The 23,437-nt window shown below is 42.0% G+C and overlaps 1 protein-coding gene across 2 annotated transcripts in view; it reads right to left on the bottom strand.

Moving 5' to 3' along the window:
- FHOD3 (formin homology 2 domain containing 3) overlaps nt 1-23,437 on the bottom strand; it is a 433,451-nt gene that overhangs the window by 48,643 nt on the left and 361,371 nt on the right. For both annotated transcript variants that reach the window (XM_068396058.1, XM_068396059.1), the window contains 3 exons: nt 21,630-22,519; nt 14,739-14,897; nt 3,751-3,933 (listed from right to left, as the gene is read on the bottom strand). In XM_068396058.1, the coding sequence (XP_068252159.1) occupies nt 3,751-3,933; nt 14,739-14,897; nt 21,630-22,519 (1,232 nt within the window). The remainder of the gene's footprint in view (nt 1-3,750; nt 3,934-14,738; nt 14,898-21,629; nt 22,520-23,437) is intronic.

The following is a 23,437-nucleotide window of genomic DNA, read 5'->3' as shown; positions in this document are numbered from 1 at the left end:
TAAAAGTTAATTTAAAACATTCTGAAGGTGAATAAAAAAGTAGCATAGAAGGCTTCCAAAGCAGGTCATGCTGTAGCCCTTCATTTAGCTATTTACATGCAAGTTATCCAAACTTGGACTTTCTTGCATATAGTACAGATTTATAATTACTCTTTATTTTTTATTTTATTGTAGCATTAAAAAACAATAAAAAAACATTGTGCTAAAGACTGTATAATCAGACGAAATACCCATTCTTGCTCCCTATAAAACTCACTTTCTACCTAAAGAGGGCAGATACATAATGCAGACCTACCTCATATCCTTAGATACCACGTATCCTTATTTACCATGTTTTTATCTTTCACCTAAAAATTATACTTGAATGAAATTTGAGGATTGGTCCGGAATTTCTGGTTGCGAGACATCTGATCATGCCTGATAAACTCAACTATATGTGTGCAATGAATCCAATGGCCCTGGGACAGGGAGGATGTAGCACACATGTTCTGTACAGCTGATCTGGCATATCCATTGTTCCCAACCTGCTATACTGGTAACAAGTTTAGCTTACTGCATCTATACAAGTTCATGTGCATGCTTTTCTGGGAGGGGTAAAACTTGGTTGGGATGGGAACTTCGAAACGACCAAAATCAAGACTGGCCTGCATAAAGTATCATACCCTTTTAAAACAACAGAAACTAACAGGATCATACTGTAAAATTAAAAAAGCTCTGATGCACTTTTTAAAATTTTCAGACAGTTTAAGTATCACTCAAAAATACAACCTTTTTGAATACTTTTTTCTCTAGCACACTGTCCAGGGAGACTAGTCAGGAGTAATCTTTCTGCTCAGAAGAGAAACTGAAGGAAGCCCTTTTCTCTACCAGTTCTACTTTTCTCATTTCTACACCTGCTTATATTCATTTATGATCCTTTAAAGTTGTCAGCAATAAGGATATATTTGCCCACAGTGACCTTAAGAAAAACATATCTGATTTAGGATAACTAAAGATTCTATTCCTCTTTCTAAAGGCCTTTAAACTCCCTTTGAGATAATGAAGTTTGACAACACCTGCATCATAAATAGTTCAGTACAAAGAACTAGCAGTAACACAGTGTAATTTTTCAGAGCAATCAAAAGTCTGAAAATGCAGATTTAAAGTTGAAACTCTACCTCTTTTTTCTATGCCTTTAAAATATCATACCAAAAGAACTGTGAGAAAATTATTGTTCCGCTGATGACCTCCAGTAGGCATACATTAGCTTAGATAACATGCTAACATTTCAAAACATTGTATACATTTTCAAACAGATCATTTGGAAAGGGTTTTCACTTTTTATTTTCTGTAAAGAGCAAATAATGAGTATTCATTCATCCAGTTCAGCCCCTCACAGTCTGAGACTGCTCCCTATAAATGTACCCTGACTTGCTTTAGTTAATTAAATTCAGTCCAAGACAGATGACTTCCTTCATTACACCTGCAAAGCTTTTTTACAAACATGAACAATATCTCACTTAACCCTTTTCCTGAACAATTTCATGCTGTTTTTCTTTCAGGTTGTCAGAGATGGAGCTAAGACCTACTTAGGTAAAACTGTTCTTGGCTGATTAGCAAAAGAGTCTCATGAATGAGAACCCCAGCCTTACATCAACAGCTCAGGTACTTCAGACTGTTGACATCATGGACCATCTAAAATGTCCACCCTCATGGAAGTAATAGTAAGGTTCATTCATTTCTTACATAAAATATATGTGTGACTCGATAAATAATGTGAGTGCATTCTGAACTGTTACGAATTTTCCTAATTTAAAAATAGATTTAAAAAAACCCAAGAAAATGCTGGACAAAAAAATTACAAAAACTGGGGAGATAAGTGATTTGGGACCTAAGTTTCACAAAGAGTTTGCCCATTTGCATATGAATCTTCTGCAAAAACATAGTTTCAAGAACAGAAGAATGTTAGTAGGTCATGGGACTCTTTTATTATCATAATCATTAATGCAAACTACCTAATTTTTTAATTGCATATGTTCATGGTACCTTATCTCAGTCTAAATAACGCTTATGTTTGTTGGTTACTTGGAACTTAAACTCTGACTTTAACCTTTTGTTACTGGAGAGACCCAACTGCTTGCTCACTCTTGTATGTCTGATATCTGATGCCATATTTTCCTCTTCACTCAACTAAGATCCAAGCTGTCTGTCACACCTGTGCTTGTCTGCTAGGCTTCTTATCACATGCTCCTCTTACTTTATCAGAGTTATCATATGTTACTTCCTGTACCATTTTATGGTAAGTGCTGTACTTAGGCCTGTCTGCCTTTCAACAGGGATAAAAATCTTGGTCCTATCTTCGCTCCAGCTTTGAGTAATTTATGTATTTGAGACATTTTATACTAACATCCATTCTACATAGATTTTAGGTGGCAATTCATTAACTTTGTGGCATAAACATTATAGGATCATCAACAGGAAAACTATCAGAATTTCTTTAGCTTTTAGCAGTGCTTCAGATGTTACTTTTTGATTAAGAGGAAGCTAGAAATTCTAGGTATGGACATAGATTAACAGTTACAGTTAACTCAGCTCACATGAAAGGAACAATTTAGCCTTGTGCTAACTTCAAAGCAGAATAAATAGCTGTACCAGAGTGAAAAAAACCTGGCAAAAAGGTATTCAGGCCACATACAAGTATTTTATGTTTTACAAGTCATAAATGTAAAAATGCCTATGACTAAAATGTCACAATTAAAAAATCCTGAATATTAGTGTGATTGTATTTCCTAAAATCTAAGAAAATTAAACAGAGGTTGAGCAATCTTGACAGTTTCATCTGCGAATCAGTCCACTGTTGTATAACTTGTTAAATAATCAAAGCTAGGCAAACATAAGGCATTCTCAGAACCATGTCCCACTTCTCTGAATCCATGTCACAAAAAGTTACACTGATTTTTTAATATACACGTATCGCACAGACACACATACATAATTAATATAAGTAGGAGAGAGCTGCCTGAAGACCAGTGTGTGGGGTATGCACCAGAAGTGCAGTGAAGAAAGTTCCTGAGCTGAGATTCCCGAAAGAGCTTGTGAAAGTCAGCAAGTAGCTGAAATCGCCTACACAGTTTCATTCTGCTTCACCTATGCATCGAAATTATACGCTCTCATTTGGAAATTTTTGTCTGTGATTCATCATACATGACAGACAACCCAATTATAGGGTTCTCTGAATAAATGCCATCCATGAAGAAGGTGGCAACAACTGTCTGTGACTGAACTGAAAAGAGCACCCCTGAAGTATGTCTTATCTTCTGTTTATAACTTTGAAAGAGAGTTATAAACAGAAATGACTTTAATGGATGGTGTTTTCCTTAGTTCAAATGGATGCAAGATCAATACTCTCATTTTACGATGTAAGGCTGAATAGTGTAGTCCTCATTCAATCTTCATCCAAAGGAAAATTCTTACTGCTCTGAAGTAAGAATTTCCTGAATAACAACATCTGGAGAAAATGTGGTAAGGATTTAGCCCTCTTCTTTGTTCCAATGTCATTACTGCCTAATTAAAGGAAGGAAGACATAATCTCTAATTTTCTTTTATAGAAGGAACAGATTATGAAGGATCATTTTAGCTGTTTCCCGGTTGGCCACTGAAACAAAAGCGACCCATTTACCATTTCCTCAAAATATACGCTCATATAATAACAAGGTCAGGGAAACATTAAGCAAAGCCTCGGAAGAGGCTGCCTCCCCACTTTCCCCTCACCTTTTCCACTATCTCGTAGTCCATCTTGAAAGCCCAGAGCTGGAGCCTGGCAGAGAGTTCGCTGATGGAGGAAAGGGTGAGAAGGAACTGCTCGGCGCTGCCCAAGGGGACATCAGGGTTTGCTAGCTGCGCCTCCTGGATCTTTTGCTTCTCCTCCTCAGTCGGGATCATGGTCAGGATTTTCTGCAAAGGGAGACAAAAGGCAGGTGTCAGCAGCAGGGCCAAGAGGCATGCAAGGGCTGGACGTAGTGGCACAGGGATGCTCCTGTGGCAAGCGCTCCTGCAGCGTAGGCTCACACGACGATCTTCACTTGGACTTTGTCTGAGCTCCTGTGACACTGGGTGACTTTTCAGCAGCAACAGCAGAGGTCCTTAGTCAACGGCTGGTAAATCAGGACAGCACTGTAGTAACCAATGTCGGTTAGTGTAGGTCTGCTATCTCGAACATCTGCAGTTGAAAACCACTTCTGTATTAACATGCATGTTTTAAAATTTGTAGTCAGTGGATATGGTTAATCCCAGGACCAAACACTGAAGAAAGACAGGGCTCTGGTTAGGACTGCTCTCCTCAGCTTTCATAGCTTTAAATCAGAACTAGTCACCTTTCTGCAAATTAAATATAGAAGTGAGGGTAGAATGAGCGAAATCTTTTGGCCTGTGATTTACAGCAGGTCAGACTAGATAGCAGGTCCCTTTTAGCCTCAACATCTACGAACCCAGTGCACTTGTAGGTATACAGGGATAACTGGAGGACTCCTGTCCCTTGCTGCTTTCATTATTTATTATTTTTTTGATCATTCTGTTTTATTTTTCACCAAATATGACAACTATTGCAGCCTATTAGGTCACTCCCAAAAATTTCAGCTGAACTGAGGACAACTTCCCAAGGAACACACATTGAATTTAAAGTTGTATTATGCATTGCATAACATATGGCCTTATTCTCTTTTGATCTAAAAAGTCTAAAATATTGATGAAAAAGGATCTCAATATTTTCAGTTTCTGCTGTCAGTATGGCTCAAAATATTTATATTTTCCCTTTAATTCTTGGATTTTACATGCTTTTTCACATGGGGGAGCTTTCCTTCTCAAAGTATTTCTCTCAAAGGTATTGCTTCCTAATTAGTTTTTAACATAATAAATGCATTTTAAAATGAGAAAGAAAAGCAAAACAACATAAAGGCATCAGATAAGTTGAGGTCTTTACCCTGATGATCAATGCCTCATTAAAACAAAGCAGCAGATTTTCAACACAACTTATGTTTATTCATCTGAGGAATGACATGTTTTTGCTGTAGCCTTCTATAATGATAGAGGCTGTTTTGGAGGGGAGGAGAGAATAATAAAAATACAGCCAAAGAGAGATCAAACCTGCCAATCCAAACTACAGCCTTGTTCCAGTGCTGGACGTAGCCAATTCATCAAAGGAGCACAACTGCCCCCTTCCAGTACTGACAATTCATCTGGCTCCTTGTACAGTGCTGGAGCTAAGCGTGGAGAGCAAGGGACTTTTCCTGGTCAATTAGGTGAAGAACAAGAGTTAAGCAAGAAAATAATGTTCAATTTGTTGAACTGGGACTTACTTAATTTCAGCCACAGCATTTATATTGCTGTCCATCTTCTTATGCTGACTTCCATAAACATAAATAAAGAAGCATTTATTTCTGTTAATGTTGGCTCTGCCTTTCAGCTTAGGAAAAAAAAAAGCCAAAGTGCCTCCTTGCTTGGACAGTGCAAGCTTCTACTTTAATAAATTAATATCCTAAGGAGAAAAGAAAAGGAGGAAAATCCCTCAATACACTCAGGTGCTTTTTCTTCCCCTCTCAATGACTGTTTGGAAAATATTCTGATGTACACCTGTTCCAACTGATAGCATTTGTGTATTGATTTTGAGATGCGCTATCCATCCATCCACCCATCCATCCATCCGCACACACTGAAATCTGTAACATGTCATACCTAGCAACAAACTAGAGATTTATAAGTAGCTGCTTCAGGGCATTTCTCAGTGCTTAACCAATACTCATCTAAAAAACTTCATAAAAAAGAGAGACTGAGTCTGAAACTCGTCAGAAGAGGTGTTTCACAGAGCGTCCTTTGAAGTCAGTCCTCCTAGTGCCTACTCCGCTCTTCAACAAGAAGCCAACACTCCCTCAGCTGAGCCAGGGCAGCTTGCAAATGGGATCATATGAACATCCATACATGGCGAGTTTAGCAGTAGCCATGTGATGGATGTAAAAACGCTTCTGATGCATTTTTGAAGGCTAAGACTTCAGCAGTATTCTCAATTGCCTCCTACAAATAACTAGGGCTTTTGGCAGCTACCCAGGGATCCCACAAGTATTTTGTGGTGGTGCAGGGCCTTCACTCCAGAGATTCTGCACTGCTTTCGGGCATTTTAAAGAGAGCAATGAAACATTAAGCTTTATTTCCAAAGGGACTCTCCTCCTCCTTTATGTAAACACCACAAGCCAGATGGAGCTGACAAAAAACATTCGAGTCCAAGTACTGCAAGGCTGCTGTGCTGCGTGCCATAGCATGTGAAACAGAGAATGCCAAGTGAAAGAGCCTGGTCTTGCAGTGCCAGCTGCCAAGGATCACCCCGGCTGCTGAAAGCCCTGCCTCGACGGGACCAGAGCTGCTGGCAGGTCTCACACCATCCAGGGTACAACTGTCCCCATAGCGATGACTTACTCACCGGCACTTCTAATTTGCTTAGGCAAATAATTCTTATCCTGCTGGTCATCATCCTTGGTGTGCCCCTGAGCAAGTGGTAAAATGCTCCTGTTCTTGCTTTCCACTCTATGACTAATTTGAGCCATTTGTTCAGCGCTGGAAACTGATGAGTACACCATCTGCCAGCTTATTATTATTTTTATTCTTATTGTTTTTTTAAACATCACTGACAATAAAAGTAGCATAAAAACACAGCAGGGCAGAAGGTTACTGGCACTTGATATGACCATTAAATCAGAAGTACCTTTGAATCTAATCATTAGTTCATAGTGCTCTCCCCTGTACGGCACTCTTCGGGTAGATTAAAGAAGAACCGCTTATCAACAAACCCTATGCTCATATCCTCTAATATGTGTGATACTCATATTTCACTTCCATGCATTCTCACACAACCGTTTGGGCCAGAGACTAACATTCTGAGGAAAAACAGTGCACAAATATTTTCATGGAGAAGAAGAAGTAATTTTTGGAGATCCCATTTGCATGAGAGAATCGATCCTAATTGTTCTCCTTCCAGACTGTTGGACCCAGCCACTTGCTTGAACTTTCAGCAAAGGGACCAAACTGCTTATTTCCTGGACTCAGCCATCCTGACGTATGATCTCCAAAAATTTCTAAGAGGAAAGCCTTACAAGGCTCATAGGGCAACATTTATAACCCCCATATGCCTGGGGTTTACAGGCCTCAGTGTGGGACGCAAGGAAGCACCTAACCAGAGACTGCGAATAGCCTGCAGCCTCCACAGAAATTAGGTGCTTAAGTTATTTCTTTCAAGAGATAATGGGGCTTCTCAGTGATGATGAGGTTGCAGGGATGCCTTGGCTTTCATATTTTGTTCCAGCTGATTTTACCAGGTGAACAGGAGCCTGAAAAAAAGTAGTAAACTAAATATCTGGTTGTTGTTGGGTCCAAAGCTTTCTGTGGCTCGAGGCCCACAAGTTAGTAAGCTGCATAACCAAATACACCTTAGTGGGTATTTCATTGCATATTTGACAGGCATCGGCAGACAATTCAGCTCTAAAAAGGCTCTCACACTTCAGCTTTCCAGGCATCTATTAACAAGACACATCGGTGGTTTGCATTACCTGCAGAAACTGCATTACCTGCAGAAACTCTAACAAAATATAAAAGCATATGAAGATCAGGACTCCACAGTAAGTGAGGCTGCCTGCACTAATTTTACTTCAACCCTTCCAAAAATGATCCAATTCTGAGAAGGGACTACACCTACAATGCCTGACAGCCATCCCTGTAAATCAGGAATTGACAGCTGCTGCCTGGGTCAGACAGCTCCGCTTCCTCAGCTCTCTACTGAAATACATGAACGTGCCATTGCTGGTCACAGAAACCATAGAAGATATTTTGGTTTGCTGCAAGGAGTGAAAGCGTAGCTTTTTTTCCTTTAAATAAAGTCTGAAACTCATTAGGACAGCGATACGTTGACCGTGGGTGTACGTTCTCTCTTCTGTCTAGACTTGTGAAAAGAGGTGTCCTCTCAGGTCACGCGAGCTAGCATAATCGGAAACATCCCATCACGCTTTCACAAAGCATTAGCTAAACAAATTGGAAACTGCAAATGCCAACGTACCGTGGCAACTGTTAGAACAAAAAGTTAAATACCCTGATCGTTTCCAAAAATCTAAAATCTTGGTTTTTGTTTATACATGTCACCATCCAGGCTCTCATTTCTTACCCCTTTTTACATCTCAGGGCTACCTAGCCACTCCAGACATATGGACTTCAAAGCACTTAACAAATGTGGGTATGGAGGGCCTAGCATACCTGGAGAGTTTTTTCATTTCAAACAGTTTTACTAAAAGCTATACCTACCAATGCAATGCAATACTGTGTAGCATTCAGAAAACTATATCGTAAACCACAAAGCAACCCACCTTAATTTCCTCACAGCATTACCCCAGTTTTACTCTGCTACATTAATCATACTCTTTGGTATGGTATAACTGGATTTTGATCCACATTCCCTTACTGAGTAGCACTTTACAGAGGGACTCACTCATTTCCTTTACTAAAGACAAGCACCGAGGACTGGTTTGGTGGACTCTATTCTTGCAGTTGCCTGTGATGCACTTCATTAAAATCAGGTGCCAGGATTTTCAGCTCGCCTCTTTTGCTTAGCTCACAGAAAGCCCTCATCCATGCTAAGCAGGCAGTTCTTTATCCTGCAGTGAGCTCCAAGTTGTTTGAACACAATGAATGCCAAGCTTTCAAAGAAAGGAAAACAGAACCACTTTGGCAAACCTAAGGTGGCAAAAATTTTTTTCAGTTGGATTGATGCATGCTTGCAGACACACATTGTGCCTTCCTTTGAAAATATGTTTCTACAGTGCCTGCTCTGCATACTAAATGGACTACATCTGCCTTTCCAGCACCATGCCCCATTTTCTGCCCTTTTTCACCTAACCACTTCAAACACATGGTCTAAAATATGCAACATACTTGGGTATAGAGGGCTTTAAAAGACCTGGAGAGTTTTTTCTCCTAACTTAGTTACATATTTGAATTAAAAAGCAAAGTATGGATTACTAACAAGAGTTAAATGGCACAAGCAAAGCAGCATTCAGCAGAATGTAGGACAGTAGCAGAGAGTTTACTGGGTCACTAGGAACTTGATGATGAGTTGGGCTATCACAGACTTGTAGCCTGCATCCCACTGCATCATTACCTTGTTGCTAGCACCACTGTCAGCACTACTTTAGTCCACTGTCCTTAAAGGAATTGCTAAAATCAGTTTTAAGATGCTATTTAATCTGAACTTATCCACCAAGGTGCAGAACTGAAGCCACATACACACTAACACGACAGTGACGATGCTCCTCAGCAAGGGACATAGCACAGAGCTCACAGCCAAGACAACGGATGGCTCAGGTGACTTTATACCCTATTGGTGCCCTGCTCCATGCTGGATCCTCTAAAAGCTGAAGATGATCCTAAGTTATAGCTTCTCTGCAATTTTAGCAGTGAATGTTATGTCCTCACTGCACACATCACGTCTCTTCTCCTGCTCTCCTTACATCTCTCTCTTCTGCTTACTAATCATGCCGTCTCTTCTAGACAATTAACTATGCAGAAAGGCTTTTGAGTACCCACTGTGAAGTTTTTCAATTAGACAAAATGCGTAATTTTTTTTTCCATACCAGTCCTGCCTCATTCAACCCACAGATTAGCTATAAAGTATATTATATAGCAAATAATTTGCTTTATTCTTTGCATTTTTATATAAATGAAGCTGATGCTTACACTGTTACTGATTCATTCATCATCACTACCAATTATTTCCTAATATTTAGATATTTCCTAATATGTAGATATGAACCAGAAAACTTTCTAAAAATCTAGACTGAAAAGACAACCCTTGTTCCTTCAAAGCTAACTCTAAGGCTAAAGTCAGTGAACAGATGGATACAGAGGAGAAGAGAAACAGGAACAAACCTCGTCTACACTGTAGATCACAGGAAAACTGAGGCAGGGCTCTGCTGAAAACAGTGGGACTCACAATGATGCATTTCTTTATCTCTCTTTGCACCTCCTGGCCAATTCGGCATAGCTTAATCCAGCCCTCTGTCTTCACTATAAACCTCTGCCTGACTCTGTAAAAACGTGCTATAGAAAAATCTCTAAATTGGGGATTGGGGAAAGGAATCTGAATTCAGCGCAGGGTTTTACTTGATAAGAAGTAAATAAATATGAAACACTGAGAAAAAAAAAGCTCTTTTCTCCATGAACATCATCCTTCCCAACCAATAACGGCTTCATCCCTCAAGGTGCAAAGTATCTGGGCTCTGCTCCATAGAATGTCTCGGAAGACTCGGAAAAGACTCGGAGATTTCTATGGAAGGCTCCATAGAAAGTCTCGGAAGACTGCTTCTTCCGAGCTCAAGATCAGAGCATCCCAACAGGTAGGAAGTCAAGGAAAGGTACCAGGAGACCTGCATGGTTGAACAGGGAACTGCTGGGCAAACTCAAGTGGAAGAAGAGGGTGTACAGATCGTGGAAGGAGGGGCTGGCCACTTGGGAGGAATATAAGTCTGTTGTCAGAGGATGTAGGGAGGCAACTAGGAAAGCTAAGGCCTCCTTGGAATTAAACCTTGCAAGAGAGGTCAAGGACAACAGAAAGGGCTTCTTCAAATACATTGCAGGTAAAACCAACAGTAGAGGCAATGTAGGCCCACTGATGAATGAGGTGGGGGTCCTGGAGACAGAGGATAAAAAGAAGGCGGAGTTACTGAATGCCTTCTTTGCCTCTGTCTATACTGTTGGAGGCTGTCCTGAGGAGCCCTGGACCCCTGCGGCCTCAGAAGAAGTCAGGATAGAGGAGGAATCTGTCTTGGTTGATGAGGGCTGGGTCAGGGACCAATTAAGCAACCTGGATGTCCATAAATCCATGGGCCCTGATGGGATGCACCCGCGGGTGCTGAGGGAGCTGGCGGAAGTCATTGCTAGGCCACTCTCCATCATCTTTGCTAAGTCATGGGCAACAGGAGAGGTGCCTGAGGACTGGAGGAAAGCGAATGTCACTCCAGTCTTCAAAAAGGGCAAGAAGGAGGACCCGGGGAACTATAGACCGGTCAGCCTCACCTCCATCCCTGGAAAGGTGATGGAGCAACTTGTTCTTGGTGCTGTCTCTAGGCACATCAAGGATAGGGGGATCATTAGGGGCACTCAGCATGGCTTCACCAACGGGAAGTCTTGCTCAACCAACTTGATAGCCTTTTATGAGGATGTTACCCGGTGGATAGATGATGGTAAAGCTGTGGATGTGGTCTATCTCGATTTCAGTAAAGCGTTTGACACGGTCTCCCACAGCATCCTCGCAGCTAAACTGGGGAAGTGTGGTCTGGATGATCGGGTAGTGAGGTGGATTGTGAACTGGCTGAAGGAAAGAAGCCAGAGAGTAGTGGTCAGCGGGACAGAGTCCAGTTGGAGGTCTGTGTCTAGCGGAGTTCCGCAAGGGTCGGTTCTGGGACCAGTTCTATTCAATATATTCATTAATGACTTGGATGAGGGATTAGAGTGCGCTGTCAGCAAGTTTGCTGATGACACAAAACTGGGAGGAGTGGCTGATGTGCCGGAAGGCTGCGCAGCCATTCAGAGAGACCTGGACAGGCTGGAGAGTTGGGCGGGGAGAAATTTAATGAAATATAACAAGGGCAAGTGTAGAGTCCTGCATCTGGGCAAGAACAACCCCATGTACCAGTACAAGTTGGGGACAGAGCTGTTGGAGAGCAGCGTAGGGGAAAGGGACCTGGGGGTCCTAGTGGACAACAGGATGACCATGGGCCAGCAGTGTGCCCTTGTGGCCAAGAAGGCCAATGGCATCCTGGGCTGTATTAGAAGGGGTGTGGTCAGCAGGTCGAGAGAGGTTCTCCTACCCCTCTACTCTGCCCTGGTGAGGCCGCATCTGGAGTATTGTGTCCAGTTCTGGGCCCCTCAGTTCAAGAAGGACAGGGAACTGCTAGAGAGAGTCCAGCGCAGAGCCACGAAGATGATTAAGGGAGTGGAACATCTCCCTTATGAGGAGAGGCTGAGGGAGCTGGGTCTCTTTAGCTTAGAGAAGAGGAGACTGAGGGGTGACCTCATTAATGTTTATAAATATGTAAAGTGCAAGTGTCAAGAGGACGGAGCCAGGCTCTTCTCAGTGACATCCCTTGACAGGACAAGGGGCAATGGGTGCAAGCTGGAGCACAGGAGGTTCCACTTAAATTTGAGGAAAAACTTCTTTACTGTAAGGGTGACTGAACACTGGAACAGGCTGCCCAGAGAGGTTGTGGAGTCTCCTTCTCTGGAGACATTCAAAACCCGCCTGGACGCGTTCCTGTGTGATATGGTCTAGGCAATCCTGCCCCGGCAGGGGGATTGGACTAGATGATCTTTCGAGGTCCCTTCCAATCCCTGACATTCTGTGATTCTGTGATTCTGTGATTCTGTGAATCATACAATCATTTAGGTTGGAAAAGACCTTTAAGATCATCAAGTCCAACTGTAAACCTAACACCGCCAAGTCCACCACTAAACCGTGTCCCTAGGCACCACATCTACACATATTTTGAATACCTCCAGGGATGGTGATTTCACTACTTCCCTCGGCAGCCTGTTCCAATGCTTGATAACCTTTTCCATGAAGAAATTTTTCCTGATACCCAATCTAAACCTCTACTGGTGCAACTTGAGGCTGATCCTCTCCTCCTATCATTGGTTACCTGGGAGAAGAGACCAACACCCACCTTGCTACAGCCTCCTTTCATTTAGTTCTAGAGAGCGATAAGGTCTCCCCTCAGCCTCCTTTTCTCCATACTAAACAACACGAGTTCCCTCAGCCACTCCTCATAAGACTTGTTCTCTAGACCCTTCACCAGCTTCGTTGCCCTTCTTTGGACTCGCTCCAGCACCTCAATGTCTTTCTTGTAGTGAGGGGCCCAAAACTGAACACAGTATTCGAGGTGCGGCCCCACCAGTGCCGAGTACAGGGGGACAATCACTTCCCTAGTGCTGCTGGCCACACTATTTCTGATACAAGCCAGGATGCTGTTGGCCGCCTTGGCCACCTGGCCACACTGCCGGCTCATATTCAGCTTATTCCCTTTCTCTTGATTTTAAGTATCTGAATGGTCACATCGGGATTACTCACATCCTTAGCTTCAAGCTGTGGACACAGAACTCAGAAATCCCATTTTCTTTAGCACTGGGCAAGTGTATCAACAGTGTATCATTTCTTGGTTTCTGAATTCTTCAATTTGAAAGCTACCTGCATATATATTTTAAATGAAATTATGGGTTTCTGGCAGCTAATGGAAAGGCCATCCAAAGGACGGTGTGGTGGTACAAGGCAGTCACAACTGTGGACACCACAGGTGGCTGGCAGATGGACAGCCCAGCTACAAATATTGGCACTGGAAAGGACGAGCTGTGCAGAGCAGCCGAACTTCTGTTAAGCATGCCAGAGAAGGACACAATTCAAAGGAGGTGATATACGGAAGATAATAAAGACGTGTCCTTCTTTATCAGCCATTTTATGTTGGACTTTGTATGGAAACACTGCCTACAGCACTGAGATCTAACCGGTGGTCTGTGAGTTGGGCTTGGCTGGAGGGGTACTTCTCTCCAACACTTTAAAGCTTAGTACTGCAAACTGCAGCGGGGGGTACATGGGCTGGGTCACGAAAAATTACTTTTTTAGCCTGGTTTGTCACCTTCACAATATGAGCAAGGTATGTATATAGCAAATAAGTACTATAGCTTTGAGAAGAAACTATATTCCAGTAGGGATAAATCAGGCCTTGCCTTCTAGCTAGAACTATCTTTTGCCTTAAGTATTTCTTTTGCATATAACTGTTGGTAACTCCATTTCCATTCCAGCCAGCTTTTCTCATTTTCTTCTGTCGTCAGCACAGTGAAGGTGGAAAGGGGGAAATCATGAAACACAGTGCCAAACCACTGAAAGGTGACTGTGAATCAATACATGACCTCTGCAGCTCAGCCACTGGTTGAGATTTGTAGTTGTGCAGCTTACTCTTACTAGATGACATAGGCTTATTAAAAAAAATAAAAAAGAAATAAGTTTTGAAATGAATACAACCACAATGAAAAAAAACAGGGGAGAAGCAGGTTTCTTTTACACTGCATAGAAGAGAGATGTTTTGATAAAAAAAAATAATAAACAGAGCTCATCTTGGATCTCTGTAAGAATATCTGCAAAGTCAAACATGTAATGGTAAAAATTACATCATCTGTAATCTTTATACCAACTGCTTTTCTTCAAACAACAGTAACACAGAAATGCTATTTTGAGCAGAACTAGTCACTGTATTTGTTTTCCATTGGATATACAATCCAGAATGACTCCAACAGCTAGCTGGGCATGAACTTTATTAAACCCTGTACCAGTTGCATCAGCCCTAGTAACTCACTGCCTATTCTTTCTGCTCACAACATTTCAGTCAAGCTCCAGAGAAACAGATAATACTCTGAAAATATTGACAGGAATTAACACCACCGTTACTCAAACTTAGACACGAACAAAGCTGAGAAATCCACATTTACTGAGCATGCCCAACATCAGGTGAACACTATGTGCTTCTGAGCACATTACATTGATCTGACAAGTTTCAACTCTCAGTCATGATATAATACATCCCCTTTTCCCTATTCCATGAAAAGTCTGGCCTGTACCATGTGCAACATTGAAAAAAAACATTGAAAACATAGACTTGAAGACATTGACTACTCTTTCTTACCTCTATTCCTTCCTTGTTTAAGGCATATTCGTCAAAGTTCAAAATAGCAGTCTTGATAGTCCGGGGAGGGGGCAACACAGTCAAGCCAATATTAATAGCGTTGCTTCGTTTTGAGTCCAATACAATGATCTCCTGTCGCTTCCCATCTGCAGCAGTTTTCTTGGTAAAGAAGAGAAAAAGAATATTATTCCTCCAGCCTGTTTTATGAAGAAAAAATCACTCCTTTCACTAATGACTTCCCCTACTCAAGGGTGCTGACACTGAATGTAAATCTAATGCATTTACAGTCATCCGAAAAAGCCGAATTCTTCTACCACATCCTTGCTGGTATTAGCACGAGCTGCCGGGATTTAACCAGAGAGCTGAACGCAGTCTCAGATGCTGTGCAAAGCCGAGCCAGTCTGAGACACAGGAATCCCTGCGAGGGCTGGGAACGCTGCAGTTCAGGGCAGGAGTCAGTCTGAAAAAAGCCTGAAGCTGTCTCTGCCGGGTGAGAGCTCTGCCGTGAGGCAGGGCTGGCCGGCGCAGGGCCAGAGGGCAGCAGCCAGGTGGCAATGGACTCCGGGGCTCTATTCCCCCTTGGACGGGTCAGCCCGGAGTGGCCACCGACTCTCTCTCGCCCATGTGGCTGTCTGGAAAACAGACAGGGTGGTTCCCACCTGCCTGCCAGCACTCTCCTGCATTATAAATCCACCTCAGGCACTGGCAAAGGATCTGTAGAGGCCTTTCTGGAGACATTGGCAGGGTTTTCTGACCTCTGGCTGTCAGAGGAAGGGTATTCTACCTTGCTGCTCATGATATGTCCGTCAAGTCCTTCACAGGTGCAGAACAACTTCAACCTTCTGCTTTTTTCAAAGTTTTATTTGAGACTAGACATAATCTTTGGATCTTACCTCCAGTATAAATAATAATGACAGCACAAAGGACTAACAACATACACTTTAAATTCCATTCTAGAGAAGACCCAAGAAATTTCTTTCTCTCTCTCCCCATCTTTGTAGTGGTAAAATGCGAACCAACTAGGCAAGGTGACTCACAAACCATTTATATGGCATAATACAGTGTTGAATGTGGTCTTTGCTTTTATGCCCCAGCATGTCTCTCATTCTCTCATTGTCCCGTGCTAGAAGGTGTCTCTTTGGCAACTACGTATGTCATATACCAGGCAGCTGCAAGAGGAGAGGACTCTGCTCCTCATATACAAGGATTTTTCCTCCCTCTCCATAGATGTTAACTTTGGAAACACATTTTCTCTGTTTCTCCTTCCTCTGCCCTGTCAGAGATGGGCTGAAGGATGCTGTCAAGCACAGGAGTGTAGTGAGAAGACCAGCACACTGATGCAAGCAAGTGCTGAGATGCTTCACTATATATAAACCCGTGTTTCAGCACAGCGTAGGCTGCAGAGACAGGACCTCCCTGTAGAACCTGTTACCTGAACTGTGGTTAGCGGCTCCGGCACCAGCAGCCTTAGCACAGATGCACCTCAAAGGGGCAAAGAGAGAGACTAAGCAATCCCTCTTTCCAGGCTGCAATGTGGCAGCCCATATAACTGTTCAGAACAGGGAATCATCTGTGTTGTCTACAGCAGTAGTGCCTCTTTCATCTGCTGTGGATTTGGGGGAAGCCCAGGAGGAGACTTACTGCCTGAGTCTCAATCTGTGCTCAGGATTGCTTTTTAGACCATGAAGCTTTGTTCTCCACTTCCTTTGGGTCTGCACCACAGCCACCACTGAGTCAAAAAACGCCCTACTGCCAGGTCTACGCGCTGCTTCTGCATTGGAAGAACTGTCTAAGTTAGTAAATACGATTGTATCAAAGTACCTCCAGCTGTGGGTCAGCCCGTAATGGGAATGCAGTTACACCATTACAAAGATGCCTTTTTCTGGCATAGCCCAGCTCCTTGCCTGCACAGGAAAAGGTATGCCCACAGGTCCCAGCAGCCTGCCCAGCATGTGTGCGGCACCACAGCCCTTCCATCATACCAACATGATTAACATGGCATGATGCAACTGTGAAAGTAATGACAGGGTTGTTTTTTTTAAACTTAAAAAAACCTTAAAACTTAAAAAAACCCAACACTTTTGCAGTATGCAGGATAAATTTTAGGAGAACGAAGATAACATTTGTTTTCAATTTTTCTATGTCTGTTCTGTCAGAACCACTCTCTTCTTAACACCTTAAAAGCATCCCTGAAGCCTTCTTGAGCTTTCCCTTCTTTGAGTAAGAGAGTCATCTTTTCTTGAGGAGCAACCTGAAGGATCGGAGATGCAGCTTCTCCTTTAAAGCACTCATTTTTACTTCCAGGGCCATTAATCACATTTTCAGGACCACGGTTTGTGGCCAAGACCACATAAAAACAAGTGGGGTTCACCAGAGCCTGCTTCCTCTTGAGTCTGCATCACACTAAGCCTTTTTTAAACCACCACTTGTTACCTTGTCCTTTGCACCACAGAATTACACAGCTCCAGAGAATTTATGCAGAAGGGAAAAGGCTGGGGAAAGGAGTTAAATTTAGGCTTCCCACATGTGGTATGGTTAAGTAAGCCTCAGATCTGCAACTCTGTTTTTAGGCTCCTAAGTTTGACAAGAGAGACATATTCATTCGAGGGTCACATGACGCTAACCGCTGGGATGACTATGATTGCAACAGTGCACTCACTCCTTAGCAATGAGTTACAAAAGACAGATGAGCTGTATAGGGGATGTAAGCACGTAGGTATTTTCCAGAGCTATAACTGCATATGGAGTATAAAAATTTGGGTTAAGTAACGCTTTTCAAAAACAGGGGCAGAAGAGATTTTGGATCCATTCTGGGGACAATGGCTGAGTTACAAAGAAATCCTTTCCAAATAAATAAAAGGACGAAGAAAAGAGAAAGATTTTACTACTATGAACTTTATTACCCTACCGTTAGGAAAGGAATTTCTTTTTGTCTGCAATGAAATTGCACATGTGTAAGTGTCTGACTGTTAAAATAAGCTACAACTATTAACTTCTGTTACCATATTAGGTGACTTCAGGCTCTGTTTTATAAGTTCATTAACAGAGAATGACTTCAAATGCTTGAGGGAACAGTGCACTAGTGCACTTGATTTTATATTTTAATGTGCCAGTATGTAATGTAAACCCTGAATTGCTGAATATTATATTATTAAATGTAAATATAAAATTAATTATAAAACATAAATATATCAGGTGGTATAATTTGTGGGAAACAAACATTCCTGCAATGCATTAAGAACTGCAGTGAATTAAGATCTTTACAAGACCTAACTGGCCAGATTCTGTTCCCTCTATTGAAGGCTGCATAGTCAAGATAGGTTAGTCAAAAACTGTCACCATCCCACAGAAAGTGATCTGTAGTCCGATGAGCACATAGTCTGAAACATGCCTCTTTGCATTAATTAATACAGGAAGCAGAAAAATTTCAGTCACTTTTCCAGTGGTCATATAAATAAGTAATTATATACGAGCATCAAGTCAGAAATATCTCCTGCATTTAAACTGCATCAGTAGTACAGGAAAAAATGGGCAATCCCTTAATTGCAAGATGGCAATTTTTTTTTATTTGTATCTCAATTAGCAAGGATTTAGCACTGGGGATTTAAAATGGAATCACTCAGCTGCCACTGGCTTTGTCTGGGATACACACATATAATCTTTTTCAGAAATTCTGGCCCACATTTGTGACTTGCCTTGGCATTTATTCAAATGGCAACAAATGTTTTCAAAAGGAATATGTGTCTAGGCATATATATACATACACGTGTACATGAAAACACGTTCCTTAATTTTTCACTCCTACTAGTTTTTACGTCTGTGGGCACATGATGGATCACTATGTCCCACAGGGTATAGGTGAATCAGCAAGATAATACTTTCAAATGACACGTAGAACCAAGTGGATGGCAGAAGGGCTGATCAACACCGTTTGGTTCAGTAGTGTCTGCGTGTTTTCATTTCTCTTCACAGAAAAATAAACACTTTGAAGTACTTTGCCAAAATACCTGCTTTGTTTGGCGGAGTGAGAAGGAAAGAAATTCTAGACCGGCTTGGAGGGGATACCTGATCATTCTCTTTCTATTCGCAAATATAATGTCATGGTCCTGTATTCCAGAAAATAAACACTCTGCAACTAAAGGTGCTCCATTAACTATCATCAATGTGTGAGTTGTCCAGTGTGGCATAAGTGATCCTAAAATCAAGAATCTCCCCTCCCAGCTCACCCCCCCACCCCAAACTCCTATATTATATCCTACAATTTAAAATCCACTTTATTTTATTGCAGTCTATGGTGTTTAATGAAAAACTTCTCATGAGCCAGGAAGTAGCTGTTTACAGCTGTGTGTTGTGGAAATCACAGCGAAGGATTAGAAACTGTAGTAAAATTGGTTACAGCTGTATGAAAGAGCGTATGCACAAGATAGAGCCAAGCTCCCCCCTACATAGCCTGACTTCGCTTTTCCTCTCATCCTTCTGGACTGTTCCTTTTCCATGCACCTGCTTCCATCTATTGCTATGAAATCTGGAGATTTGACTTTTGATTTGTTGCTCTGCGCTCTTTTTTTTTTCAGCTGAACCAACTGAGCTGTGAGTCAGACTTTACGATATTATAGAATAAACCTGTTTTGGATTGCAGCCATTGGACATGAGAAACTAGACACAACGGGGAATGTGCTCCCTGGAAATAAACCAAGCAGTCTGGAAAAAGCGAGAGCTATCCTAATTTGAGTTCAATCTTTGTACCAAACCTCAAGTTTTTTACAGATTCAGTGGTCTGCTTAATTATTCCCTCTCTCACTTGATCTAAGGACCATCTCCTACCCTGGAAGATTTGCTGGTATTCACCAAAACCATGCAGGAGTCTCAGAAGTCTGAGTTGACCTCCACTACGGTAATCCTTGGTCACCATTGTCTTCTTTGCAGAGACAATGAGACTTCTATGTCTGTGTTACGGGACGGGGAGGAAAGAGAGCCAAAAGCAAAACGACTCATGCAGAGAGCAGTTATTAGTCTCCAAGAGGAAAGCAGTCACCTAAATCATTCCTCAGACTTGCACTAATTTCAAAGAAACCTGCTCACTCATCTTCCAGCCAGAAGCCAAAAGCTGTGCCAAAGCATTGGGCAGCCCAGGCAGGTTTGGGAAGAAAGTGTGAGGGGAGTGGGGGAAATGGCCAAAGGTACTTCGGGAATGTGCACGGTAAATGACTGGAAAAGTAAACAAGTCAAAATTCCAACAATTTAACATTTTATCAAACATTTTGGGTGAGAATAAAAGATTAAGAATCAGCCAGACTGATCCATTACAATACTGGCATTTAGCACAAAGCTGAAGAGTGGAAATGGCAAATATGTCATAATTCCACATTCAATTCGAGGAATTAAATGTTTTATGGATCTAAGAAAACGCTTTCATTCCTTCCATCTACGAACCATCTGTGGCAGATTTGTATTTACAGGGAGAGAGATGAGGAGTAACATGCCACAACGTCACCAGCATTCCTTCCTCAGCAGAAAAATAATTAGAGAGAGAAATTCATCTCGCATTGGCCAAAGGAATGATCAGCTGAATGTGTTTTTCGAGCTGCTATGCCATACGTTCCAGATCTACACACATCTGTGTCACAAAAAATTCAGCTAAGAACAGCAATGGCAGGATCCACACGAGCCATGTATTTATGTACCTGTTATTTGCCAGGTACTTAATGAGGGGCTTGATTGTTCAAATTGCAATGTTTCCACTTGGCCAAGAAGATCAAGAATGACTATTAGAAAATTTTGCATTAATAACCCAGAAAAGTAACACAGAGAACTTTTACTGTGAGACATCCAGTCTCCCCGTATTAAGAGCAAACCATAATATATATGATACTTAATATATATAACAACTTTTGCCAGCCAAAGAGAAGTAAAATATTCAAGGTACTGACTGGTTTTTATGTCACTATAAAACATATAGGCATACATGGAAAACATACAAGAGATTTATTTATTTCAAGCAAGAGAGATGGACATCTTTTACTAGCATTTTAACTGGAAAAAAACATTGTTTCCCTGATACTGATTATTCTGCTTAGAAGAAAAAGAGTTTATGTAGACATGAAAAACAAATGCTCGAGCTAATAACTTTTTTAATGCTACTTCAAATTCCTACTAAATTTAACTATAAAAGACTTCCCTTTGTTGTTGAGTCTAATGTTAAACAGACATGTCACTAGATTTTTATTTATTTTATAACAATGCTCCTAAGGAAGAGGAAATCCTAGCTACAGAGGTATTTCCTGTGCCATCTTCTATCCTAAAATTTGGATAGCCACACTGTACAAATTAAGGATTTAAAATAGGACTGTTCACCAGTATAAAACAAATCCCCAACACCCCTGCAGAGTTTACCTGTAAACTTGGTCCAGCTGATAAACAGATCCTTCAGAAGAAAGCACACATGTAGGTTTTGCAGCAGATGCAGTCTGATATTCTAACCTTTCTACATGGCGATTAGGAAGACATTACCAAGTGAAGCACTCTCAAATACACAGATATGAATCATCACGCTGTGACTTTTATATGAATGTAACAGAAGATATTTCAGATTTCAGTACCTAGTTTGGCACTCAGCTATGAAGATCCTAATGTAAAATTTGTTGGTATACCCCACCTGAAGTGATATCCCAAAACCGGTAGACCTGAGATAAGAGGGCAGCTTGGCACTTACACCACCCTAGCCTCATCTCCCAGCTTCAGGCCATGGAATATCTTCCGTCATAGGCCAAGCTAGAAGGACATCCAGTTATTTCCACTGTCTTCATATAAACAACATAAATCACCTAGATCTAAGTCAGAATGAATACCAATACAATAGTAAAATAATAGAATGCTGAATACGAATTGTACCTTTGTGACAGGCAGTTCCTTGGATTTAGACTCAAAGAGATGCTCCAGTTTGGAAGTGTCCACTTTAATGGGTTCCAGTTTCGACCACAGGAATTCTCTGCAGCGTTTGTTGTTTTTACACTGCCACTCAAATGGCCGTACCTCGTTCCAAAACAGACGGATGGTTTTCTTCTTCTTTATAAATGCTGGCTGACCCCTAGAAACCTGGGGTGACCCTAAACCCTGAGGAGTGCTGAACAGCGGAGGAGGAGCCAATAAATTAGCAGAGGGTGGAGGTGGAGGCGGACATCCAAACAGCGGGGGAGGTGGTGGAGGAGGCAAACCCAGAAAAGAAGGTGGAGGTGGAGGAGGGGGAACAAGGGAGTCCCCAGGACCCATATCCATGTCCAACACATCTACATCATCCTCCTCCCCCAAGTCTGTAAAATCCATGTCTTTGATTTTAAGTTCTCTAGGATTAGCCATGAGCTGATCCCAGATGTAGTCAGATTCCTTCTTTGGCTGTGCTGGTGTTTTCTCGGGGACCTGTTCACTGATTTCATCTTCAGGCATGGCTGTCCCCTTGGCCAGCTCACCACTGTTGAATTTTTCCGCAAAGGCTTTCACGCTGCCTTGGTTGTCCAGATTTCCGATCTCCATCTTTTTGACACTTTCATCTTTGGCCTGCTTCGTGGCCTGAAGGATAGAGATCCTACTGGCTAGGCTAGTGAGTGACTCCTCGCTTTCCTCCGTCTCCTTCTTTTCCTCCTTCGCCTCCAGCTCCTTCTCCTCTTCATCCTTGGGCTTTTTGTTATGCGCATACAACATGTCCAGCATAAAACGCTTGTTGTTGAGGATGTTGCTGCACTGCTCATTCACACCAGCATCCTGAATGGTCTGCGACCATGGACCTGCAATCACACACACACAGACAGGAAGAGTCAAGGGGAGGAAGCCAGAGCACCAAGAACACTCTTCAACCCACCAGAAAAAATCTGGGGACACATGCACACTTAGTCTGAAACTGGGTAAGCAGTAGCTTTAAAAAATTTGAAATAAGTGGCAGTGCGGATAAATGGCCCAATCTTGACGGGCTGGGAGTAATTCTCAAAAAAGGAATGGGAGCAGAAAATAATCAGTGTAGCTTGGGAGGGACTATATAACTGTCAGGGTTTCAAGGTTCAGGTTTCTCCTGAAATCTGTCAGGTTTCACTTTGTAGTTACTACCCCAGCTCATTTTATACAGTACATAAATGCCTAGAATCTTTAGTAATCCGTAATGGGGCTTAAATATCAGGACAATGGCACAAAAGAGGTTATCGTCATAGTTTTCACCTGGCCATAAACTGGAACCACTCCAGGAAAACTTCCTTATAAAAGAGATCTTCCCTGTCAAGGTCAACATGTAACTGCTTCCTCCTCCTCCTCCTCCTCCCTCATCAGCTTTCTCATCTGGCTGTTCCTCAGACCTCCCCCCGGCTGGGTACTCAGGCCATCTTCATAACATGGACTATTTGAATCCCAGAGCAGGCTGCATACCCAGGGTACAGTGCTCAGGGCAACTCAGTGAGTATAGGCATAAGCAAGATTTTTAAAGTTATTTCTAGGAATATGAGCAGCTTCATAAAAGATTTTTGAAAATGCTGCTCATCAACCACTGTTACTCTCCCCGTAATACATGATGGCATTGAAAGCCTAATGGCCTTCTTACCACATCACAATAATTTAACATGTCACTGTAATGAAGGCTTCATCTTTCTGGCTACTGCGTTTCTCAACAATAATCTGCAAAAATACACTGTTTGAGACAGCACCATAAATAACAAACT

This window comes from Nyctibius grandis, chromosome 3, assembly GCF_013368605.1.
Source record: "Nyctibius grandis isolate bNycGra1 chromosome 3, bNycGra1.pri, whole genome shotgun sequence".
NCBI lineage: Eukaryota > Metazoa > Chordata > Aves > Nyctibiiformes > Nyctibiidae > Nyctibius > Nyctibius grandis.
This window is presented reverse-complemented; position numbering and strand designations above follow the sequence as displayed.